The following is a 10,285-nucleotide window of genomic DNA, read 5'->3' as shown; positions in this document are numbered from 1 at the left end:
GATTAAATGTGATGGGCTAGCTGGCTGCTGATTATAAGTTATGCATGGACGGTGTTAAATGTTCTGTCTGCTTAGGAGTTATGCATCATATTTCTCTCAGAAATTGACTTGCTTTGTGACAGATTGGATATCTTAATCCAAGGGCGAAACATCATTAACTACTCCCAATCATGGAGGTAGAAAAGAAAATATTCAAAACTCTAATGAATGACTTTTCTAATTCAGACAACCTCGAGTCAAGCATCTGAAATTTTATGCTAGAAAAATATAAGTGGCTGCAGAAATCCTACAAGTTACCTTTGAAAATATCTTTTCATGTGATTTCTTCCCTGTATTTCATTTCTTCAAAGTAGTAAAACATCACATAATTTTAGGATGCTATTTACTAAAATTTGACTATTAAATTCCAAAAAAGAAAAAACAAACTTGAGCACATTCTCAAAAATTTCATCTACATGAACTGAGTCGAATTGTGTGCCTCTTGTGCTGCAGTCTTGGAGATATAGTGTATATATGTAAATTTTGGAGTAATTCCATCTTCATAGGAAATTCTTCGTCATGGTTTTTCCCCTTACGCACATCTTAAGCTACCAACTGGTTTTCTGAGCTTCCAACCGGAATTCCTTTACTGTGACTTCCTGAATCGGCTTCCCCATCAGGTAGTCTTTGGTCATCATCTTCAGCAATATTAAGAGGGAGTTGATTCTCATCTTTGTTACCTCTGCAATCAGATGTCAGCAAATACCTTTAGAGATACCAAAGTATTGCTTTTGAGAGGCATCAGCAATAACTTAAGCTACCAAAGTGGGCACTTCGGGGTACTTTTGAGGAAAAGTTAAAAATAGAATATTTGGGAACTAAAATCATCATTGGGCCAATAGTACATGCAGATAGGACTGTTCAAGAACTACTGCATCAGTGAGTCAGCATGCAATGAATAATAATCCCCACTAAAAACAAATATCATGAATCAATAAACAGATTGAAAATGACTAAGCTGCAATCTGTACGAATTGAACAAAATGAGAAGTTCTGTAACAAACAACTATCAGCAAGCAAATAAACTTTATCAGAGAAAATTACTGAGCTGTGCATCGTCATGAGCACCACACTCTGTTGTTCTGTAACCCAAACTTCGCATGTGTGCATCTAAATCAACATAAACCCTTAATATGATTGACATGGTTCATGATATTCAACCCATCGGTCTAATTTATGTTTACTAAGTGTGACTTACATACCCAGAGTAGATAATAAGCCCAACAACTACAGCACCAAAGGCCACATAGTACATCCAATCAACCTGTAAGCTCTAGAATTGTTAGCATACTCTACACATGACACACAACCATCAGGATAATCAAGAGTGGAAAAGGTATAGACAGTAGAGATAGCTGTAAAACCTTCTCATGGTAAGCAAAAATGCGAATTAAGATAGCCCACATGTCTGAGGTCAATAGAGACAGATTTAGCATGGCAGAACCATTGTTCTATGACAAAGAAAATAGAATATGTCAAAATACTAGTGCCCTAAAAAACCTAGATTTGATCCAAGAAAAAAGATTAGTGTAAAATATAATAGAGAATCTTTCAACAAAGAATAAGAAAATAATTCAACCAAATAATTAAATCCTAGTATCCTACTGTTTTTTATCTGTTGTTACTTTCATTTAATGTCATCATTTTTCATCCTGTCATAATAAAATCATTTCAAATTATAAACCTGCAGAACCGTTATGGTTTGAACCCATACCTTAAGCAGGACAGGAACTAAAGAGTAAAACATAAACATAGCCACTGCAAATCCAACAAAAGGAAGTGCCTGAAATCAACAAGAAAGAAATGTGCATAGATAATAATACTTCCAATTCTACTACATCATGCAAATTGGCATATTGCAACAGCATAAACAACTTGGTATACAACACAGACAACATTAAGAAGTAAATTTGTATAAAATTAAGCTCAATCTATTGTCAAAAACAGCAACATCAATACATTTGGCATAGCCTTTAGTTCAAAAAGAAAATTAATAATAATCCTATAGTGAGGTGCCTTCACTTCTCCTTTGCTGTTTCTTTAGAAAGTTTAAAAGACATTCCAAAGAAGATTCTGCATCCTCGAATTGAAATTGAAGAAGGAGTTCAGCAACTTCAGCAGGGGTGACCTCTAATACTTCTAGAAGGCATTGAATTTCTTCAAAAGTTGGATGATGCTCAATGCCGAGGTAGTTCTTTGCCAAAATCTGGAACGGCTTGGATTTTAAGTATGAAAGATTTATGTGGAAATCCATCCTTCCAGGACTGAGAAGGGCAGGATCCAGCTCCTTCTCTTTATGATTTGTGGTGAAAACGATAATCTTTTCTCCTGAGCAGAGTCCATCCATGAAGTTTAGTATGGTAGATAAATTGAACTTGTGCTTGTCATTCTGTCGTTATGAAAAGAAAAATTCATTAAAATTGTAATTGAAACAAATCAAAACAAAACAATAGAATAAAAACCAACCTCAGCTTCTTCACCCATTTTCCCAGCGTGCACCCCCTTGTTGCAATCAATATCCTCTATTACGATCATGGAATGCTTGGGGGTCCTCAACAACATTTTCTTCAGATGAGCATCAGACATGACATTAGACAATTTTAAATGATAGATGTCAAACTTGAGATAATTAGCCATTGCTGCAATGAGACTTGACTTCCCTGTTCCAGGAGGGCCATACAACAAGTAGCCCCTCTTCCAAGGTTTACCCACCCTCTTATAAAATTCCTTTTTACTCAGAAACCTCTCCAAGTCCTCAATTATTGCCTCTTTTAGGGAAGGGTTAATGGAAAGCGTGTCCATTGCAGGGTGAGATAATTCATATCCATTCCAATAACCTTCATGGGAAAAGATTTTCGGAAATTTTACCTCAGACACCTTGCATTCATATTCATGTAAGGTTACGATATGTGGGAGGTATTGGTGGATAACTTTCTCCATGCAATTTTTGTTGAAGCTCAATATTATTGCTCTGTTGACCCCATTGGTAAATGCTTTATCAACCTCCAATTTCCATCCAATATTTATACCTTCAAATTGATCCATTGCGTGTTGTCCTTCCTCCACAGCCTGCATAACCTTGTTGTCAAACCTGGCAACTCTGAGGCAGCTTGTGACAAGGGTTGGCAGATAACTATTTGCAGCCACGTAAAATTCATTAGGCACATCCCAAAACTGTTCGATCCTCAAACAAGCTTTATCCTTCTTCACCAAAGGAACCATAAGAACGCTTGTAAGGATTGGGGGAACATGTCATGAAATGCTTTTCCCAAGAATCGGAAGAAATTGACGATGGAAACAAATACTTTTAACCATGATTCGGTGGAAGTGTTGAATTTGATTTGCCAAATTTGAAAAAGTGGAAGATGAAGCTTTATCGACGATGTAGTGAGAGGGGGTAGAAGAAGAACACGAACACGAACACGAAAGCGATAATAATGATGTGGATGAGAGAGGTGAGGGTTGAGTTGGGAATCTGGAGGAATTGGAGCAGAGAGATGTGGGTTGAGTTAGGGTTTTCATTGTGCGTTAGAGGAGAGGGACGTTGAGGAGGCTTGTAATCTTGCTGCGGAATCTCTGGTGCTGGTTTCAATTGCAGGAAGCTCTTGGTCTTAAGTTGCTGGTTGTTGGCCTTTATGTTGTACTTTTCTTTTAGTTGTTTTCTTTTTTGTATTTGGGTTGGGGTATCCTTGTACCTCTTTTAATTAATACAAGTTTGGCTTATCTAAAAAAAAAAATAATCCTATCAAATATTACGTTTTTTCTTTGTATTCAAGGGACCTCAAAAGGGATTGACCCAGTTTCTTTTTACTTTTAAATTACTTTTAAGATAAAATTGGGCTAAATAAATTTTTAAGAAGATTTTGATGTTTAATGTTATAAAGTTGTTTTACCGTCAAAAAAAAAAATTTTTTCAATTGAACAATTGATTTATGGATTTATTTACTAGTTGCTGTTAGGTTTGTGCTTTCTGAATCTTATTAATCTGTTGAACAATTGATCTACGGATCTATGAATTAGAAAAGAACAAACATTATTAGGTTAATTTGCTTAGGTGTTAAGACTAGATGCAATGTGCGTGTTTTAAAACACGATTTGGCCATTGACTCGGTGGGGTACTGAGTTAATGGGTCACTGGTCGGATCAGTGAGTCACTAGATTGAATGCCTGACTCAATCTATATTAAAAAATTATAAAATGCAATGTAAAGTTAAGTGTTATATATTAAATAAAAAATAAAAGATATTCACGAAAAGTGTTGTGGTGTAGTGGCAAATAACACTCCTTGTTCATTCATGCTCTTTGCTTTCTTCTTGTTGTTCGTTATCTCTTCTTCTTCTCTCGCTTCACTGTTGAATAAACCCTAAAACAACAAAATCGACCCTTTTTCTTTTCTCTTCTCGATCGAATCTCTCATTCACTGTTGCCTACGATGGATCGAAAGAGGGGAAGACCTGAAGGTGCCTTCAATGGCAATGGCGGCGCCAAGAAATCCAAGCCAGGTTCGTTCGTTCTCTTTCTTTACTCTCTATTCATCCTACGCTTTCTCTGTAGCTATCTATCTATCTGTCCTGCTTCATATTACGTTATCAGATTTAGGGTTTTCCAAAGCCCTAATCTTCTTCACTTTTGCTGCCTGCCATATACTTTTACTCTTATTCTTGCTCTGCTTTCCTACACACAATATTAATGCTTTATTAACAAACACAATTTGAAAAAACAGTTATGGAGTTAGTTCTATCAACACTAATTCATGTTCTCTTCCATCATACATATACATACATTATGGTTAAAATCATTTCAACTTAGATGGTCTGCTCACAACAAATACCCATTCCATGTTATTTAACTTGAAGCATAAAAGATAGGTCAAATTTTAATTAATGTTCTGCAACAGAAATGGAGTCCTTCACAACTGGTTTAGGAAGCAAATCCAAGCCATGCACAAAGTTTTTCAGGTTCAAATCTTTAACTTATCTAAAATAAGATTTAATACAATTTCATATGTCTATAATTTACTCATGTTTCATAAAAACAAATTGCTACCAGACTCCATGTCATTTCACTAATCAATTCGCTAGTTAAAGCTGTGCTACAGGTTAATCATCATAACAAGATTATGAACAGAATATTGTTGATTCTCAACATCACTTCTGTTAACTGATTGCTGGGCTATATTTAAATCAAAGCACTTCTATGGGATGCAAAACATCACCTACATATATTCTATGTATACAGTTTTCTTCAATTTTTCCCTGTAAAGAGGTTTCATGCAGATCAATGAAATGGCTATAACCATACATGCCTTAAAACATGTTCTATCAAGAGAACAAAACATAAGTGAATTGGTGCTTGGAATCTTGAAATTATATGGCATTCAAAAGCTCTCATGATATAATGATAATTTGATGTGTGTGTTGACTATACATCTTTTATGCACTGTTAATATGCATCTGATAGATATTATAAATAATTTGTCGTTGAAAATTCCTATTTGCTTCCATAATTTTTGTCAAAATGTCATGAACCAACTATCCCAAAGTTTGCGTAAGTGACCCTTCTAAGTTCTAAGGACTTCATCTATGCTACACTTAATTTTCTATCCTTTATAAATTGTGCTTTTAACTTTCTGTCACATACATTCTTCCTAATCTTATTGCTTCTTCTTGTATTCTTAAGAGTTTTCGTTTTATTAAAAAGTTTTTCATGTCCAATGCTAGTTAAAATGATTGAGATTGGTCTCCACTTTCCAGGATCTTTCTTTTCATTATTTTGGGTTTAGTTTTTCTCAAGGATAAAATGTTAAGGACGTGGATTGTAACTTTGTGCAACTCTTTATTCCTAATTGAAAGCTTATTGCAGATAGTATTTATATTGTTTTGTTTAAGATTAATGGTTGTTGGATAATCTTGATTGATATTTTGGTACTTGGTAACTACTTAGTAGAATATGGAGTTTGGCATCCTTCTCCGGCTAAGCAAACCCATGCTTTGTTCATGCTGAATCTTGACTTGATCATTTGCAATATTTTTAACCCTTATATTCGAGGTAGTTGCCCCTGCTTGATGGCAGCATAATATATATTTTTAGATTCATCATTTAAATACTTTTTCTATAATACATGTTCTAGCTGTTCTTTAAAAGAAGTAGCCGCGTTCTGCATTTTTCTTTAGTATTTGGTACATCTGTATTCTTTTCTTCAAAAAAGTACACACTTTCTTCTTTAACTAATCTGTATATGTATACTTGTATGATATTAGGATTAAACCATATGCATGTATTTTCAGGCATAAGATTTGACCATAGACCTCTCTGTCTTGCTCTCTTTCACTGCCTCAGTGTCCTGAATTTTTTCCTCCTGGTTTTCCTGCTGTCTTGCGTCTAAATGATTTGTCTTGTTTGAATTAGAATTAGTGAGAAGGTCATGGTATGTCTCTTGTAAAATAATAAGGGAATGGGCAAGTCATCCTTTAAAATCTAGAAACTCTCCTAGCCATTCCTATCACTATTGGATTTTGGTCACTGCACTGCACATTTATATAGAGGATCAATATAAATTGAGTTTGATAATTGACAATAATTCACATTTCGGATGTCTGTTCAAAATCATTGTCATTTCTGATTCTATTGCGGTGATAATCTCCATTTGAAGTGTGGATGAAGTAATGCTGATAGTAGTATCTATGGAAGGATTAGAAATTTTGCTGTTGGCCTGTTGCCATTTTTTCCTAATTACCATCTGCATTAGAAGATACTGATGTGTGCTGTAAGTGTTTGATAACTGTGGTTTAATTAATTATTAATTTTTACAAGGTTCGCATGGTGCTGTGCTGCTGTATTCTATTACTTTTTAGTTGGGAGTATCATATTTTTTAGAATGCTAGCAACTTACTCTCTAACATGGTAATATTGAGCGAAATGTACGAGTCTGAACTATACTCCTAATTTGGTTAGTCTTGCTTAAAATTCACCCAGTAATGAAGATTAAAGAATGTGTTGCTAATATTTCTCCAAATGCAATCTCTTGGTTCGTCTGATCAATCTAGTGCATTTGGACATTGCAAGTCTTAGTTGTAAGGGGATACTTCTAGTCTCAAATATGAGCTGTTTAGTCTGAAGTGGCTAAGATGCTTTTTTTATATTGTGAAGTCCTGTTATATACTGTTAGAACACTGAATAGGGTCATGAGTGTCATCTTATCTGTGATATATAATATCTATCTATCTAGGTCTTGATCTGTTTTCTTCTGTATTGTTGTTTGGTTAATTTGATCATCAATCATTGTGATTTGTACTGCTAAAAAGTTCTCACATAACATTCTATCGGCATACTTGAGCAATCATTGTCATCTAATCTGTGATATATAACATCTATCTATCTAGGTCTTGATCTGTTTTCTTCTGTATTGTTGTTTGGTTAATTTGATCATCAATCATTGTGATTTGCACTGCTAAAAAGTTCCCGCATAACATTCTATCGGCATACTTGAGCAAAGAATAATGTTTTAGATTCTACGATTTCTTGGAGTTGCTCTTGTATAGTTGTCAAATTTACTGAACCTTGTGTAGATTTTTATCTTACTAAGTTTCTATTCAAACCCTACAAAACTAGATTTAGGTTTGCTATCTTTATTAGGTTTGTAATCTTAATTGCTGGTTATTTGTTAGTCTGATGTCATATTCATTTGTCTATTATGCAGCACCTCTGGGTGTCCATTTGGTGACGGATGCCATTTCCTGCATTATGTTCCTGGTGGCTTCAAAGCTATCTCTCAGATGATCAATGTTGGAAGCAGTCCTACTATTCCACAAATGGGGAGAAATCCAGTTCCTCCACCATCCTTCCCAGATGGATCTTCTCCTCCAGTTGTTAAAACCCGCATGTGCAACAAGTATAATTCATCTGAAGGTTGCAAATTTGGTGATAGATGCCACTTTGCCCATGGGGAGTGGGAACTTGGCAGGCCCACACTCCCGCCATATGAAGATCCTCGTGGTTTCGGTCAAATGCAAAGTAATAGGGGGGGTGGGCGAATTGAGCCCCCACCTCCAGGTCGTGGAGCTGCTGCTGCTGGCTTTGGAGCCTCGGCTACTGCCAAGATTAGTATCAATGCTTCCCTAGCTGGAGCTATCATTGGAAAAAATGGTGTCAACTCCAAGCAAATCTGTCGTGTAACAGGAGCTAAACTTTCCATAAGGGAACATGACTCTGATCCCAACCTTAAAAATATCGAGCTTGAAGGCAGTTTTGATCAGATCAACCAAGCCAGTGCAATGGTTCATGAACTTATTCTAAGTGTAAGTTCTGTCTCTGGGCCTCCAGCGAAAAACTTTAGCTCACAGCATTCTGCCCCTGGGAGCAACTTGAAGACTAAGCTGTGTGAAAACTTTGCCAAAGGCTCGTGCACTTTTGGGGAAAGGTGCCACTTTGCTCATGGAACAGATGAATTACGCAGGCCTGGAATGTGATAGAATTCAGTAGTTTACATGTTTTTAGTGAGGATTGAACTGTGCAAATTTTCTAGCTAGAGAGTTTTGTCAATCTGCTCCTAATTCACCTCATCGTAATTAATGAGGAGCCTTTACCTCAACTTCTTAAATTCAATTGCTTCTTGTATCTGAATTGTTGAGTTTCCTGTTATGATTTACATTTTTGTCATGTTTTGGGATTAGGCTTATCGTAAAAATTCATCTTGATTATCCAGTGATTCCCCTTTGCTGTATTAGCAGGTCGTTTCATTATGTACTGCTTTTGTTTCAAAACAAAAACAATATTAGAAGTTTTATTTTGATTATGGAGGGGAGGTGTTTTTTTTTTTTTTCAGGAGGGGAGAGGAATGGGGGGCCCCTAAACCCTTCCTAATTCTATTTTGTCCTCCCTCCAAAAGTGTTAATTGGGTAAATGGGTGTTACTAGCTCTCCTTTAAATATAAAAGTTAGAACCTCTTTCTTTCCTTTCCCTCCTTTGTTATTACAGATTTTTTTCCCTTCTAGAATGTTGCAACAATAGAGTAAAGTGTAATTTAGTTGAAAGGGTAATTAAGATCTATTTTATTTTTGATTTAATTATAATATAATAAAATGATGTCAAAACTAAATCTAATAAAATTTAAAAATTAGATAAAAAATTGTAACGTGAAATTGATTTAGAAATAAAATAGTATATTGTCTTTTTTTTTGAAACCTTATTGTCTTTTTATTTATGTACTTTATTTTTGTAATACATGTCTTATTTTGGTGGTGTGCTAGTTGAAATTGAATGTTATGTTTTGATTAACTCAATTGCAGTGTATAATTAGTAAGAGTTAGCAATAGAGGTGTTGGTAATCAGACCGAATCAAGCTTGTATATATGTGAACGTAAATTAATCCACATCACAGATCGATGAGAAATCTTGTCTCTTATTTTTCTTGTGCCAAACCAAAGAAGCGATGTCAAGTTGAAAATATGCATTCTTTGTATGTGGTAGATATGAGTTCATGAATGAAATTATGTTGCTTGCATTACATGACTATATACACAAAAATAATGATAAGCTTATTCAATTGAGATTTTCTTTAACATGATTGAAAATGTGCATCATGTATGCTCTAGGCCAGGTAGGTCCAATTTGAAGTCCGTTATTAATTGCATTCACTTGCATGATTCAAGCAATATATAGGCTGTGGATAGATACTGATTGAAAGTGAAATAAGGCTTTTCATCACAATTGACAAATTTGATTGATAATAGATGCAAGTAAACAAGAGAGATTGGGTTGCAATTGCAAAGTTTATTCACTAAAACAGCTAGAAGATTGATTCATATCATGCACGAAAAAACAGAATTCGGAAATAATATTTACCACAAATTTTTAAAGTGAAATGGAAGTGAGGCTATCAAATATTTAAAGAAAATAGAAACTTGAAAAGGACTTACAGATGCCAGTTTCATTGAAGTGGAAAAAGAAACACCAAATACCTACTCTCACTATCAGTTTTTATGGTACAAAGTGACAAGTTCGAGGCACAGAGTCATCTAAAAGACTTGTGTATTCAGTATTCACCACATCCTTATCCATCTCTCTCGTCTTATCAATTTCATATCATTTCTCATTCTCCGTATTTTTTGGCTAACCATGCAATATCAATAATATATAAAGCTTACTTTAATTTGAAAATGATCCCTCCCTTCCCTTGTCTCTTTATTCCCCACGTCCCCCTATATATTGCATGCTATAATTCTAATCCTCTTCATCCTTTCAACAT

General features: G+C 35.0%; 2 protein-coding genes across 3 annotated transcripts; one reads left to right on the top strand and one right to left on the bottom strand.

Annotated features, from left to right (window-relative positions):
- Window positions 1-208: 208 nt before the first annotated feature.
- LOC130716917 (AAA-ATPase At2g18193-like) lies at window positions 209-3,742 on the bottom strand. Of its 2 annotated transcripts, XM_057566957.1 has the most exons (5): window positions 2,506-3,742; window positions 1,754-2,428; window positions 1,404-1,490; window positions 1,242-1,303; window positions 209-721 (listed from the first exon to the last, which is right to left on the bottom strand). In XM_057566957.1, exons 2-5 carry the CDS (start codon window positions 1,790-1,792, stop codon window positions 583-585), a joined length of 327 nt encoding a protein of 108 aa, XP_057422940.1. In that variant the 5' UTR covers window positions 1,793-2,428; window positions 2,506-3,742; the 3' UTR covers window positions 209-582. The 2 variants fall into 2 exon arrangements, with proteins under 2 accessions (XP_057422940.1, XP_057422939.1); XM_057566956.1 differs by lacking the exons at window positions 209-721; window positions 1,242-1,303; window positions 1,404-1,490 and having other exon boundaries at window positions 1,824-2,428; window positions 2,506-3,733.
- A 545-nt stretch (window positions 3,743-4,287) lies between these two features.
- Window positions 4,288-8,697, top strand: LOC130718556 (zinc finger CCCH domain-containing protein 14-like). Its single transcript, XM_057569161.1, has 3 exons — window positions 4,288-4,541; window positions 4,937-4,997; window positions 7,739-8,697. The coding sequence occupies exons 1-3, from the start codon at window positions 4,472-4,474 to the stop codon at window positions 8,505-8,507; spliced, it is 900 nt and encodes a 299-aa protein (XP_057425144.1). The 5' UTR covers window positions 4,288-4,471; the 3' UTR covers window positions 8,508-8,697.
- The last annotated feature ends 1,588 nt before the right edge of the window (window positions 8,698-10,285 follow it).

This window comes from Lotus japonicus, chromosome 5, assembly GCF_012489685.1.
Source record: "Lotus japonicus ecotype B-129 chromosome 5, LjGifu_v1.2".
Taxonomy (NCBI): domain Eukaryota; kingdom Viridiplantae; phylum Streptophyta; class Magnoliopsida; order Fabales; family Fabaceae; genus Lotus; species Lotus japonicus.
The sequence above is the reverse complement of the archived record's forward strand: the minus strand, read 5'-3'. Positions and strand labels throughout refer to the sequence as shown.

Excerpts from the sequence above, each read along its gene's own strand:
- LOC130716917 (XM_057566956.1), bottom strand. The coding sequence starts at position 3,261 with ATGGTTCCTTTGGTGAAGAAGGATAAAGCTTGTTTGAGGATCGAACAG. Across the intron at positions 2,429-2,505 it reads AAATGGGTGAAGAAGCTGAG|AATGACAAGCACAAGTTCAA; the intron begins GTTGGTTTTTAT and ends TCATAACGACAG.
- LOC130718556 (XM_057569161.1), top strand. The coding sequence starts at position 4,472 with ATGGATCGAAAGAGGGGAAGACCTGAAGGTGCCTTCAATGGCAATGGC. Across the intron at positions 4,542-4,936 it reads CGCCAAGAAATCCAAGCCAG|AAATGGAGTCCTTCACAACT; the intron begins GTTCGTTCGTTC and ends GTTCTGCAACAG. Across the intron at positions 4,998-7,738 it reads CCATGCACAAAGTTTTTCAG|CACCTCTGGGTGTCCATTTG; the intron begins GTTCAAATCTTT and ends TCTATTATGCAG.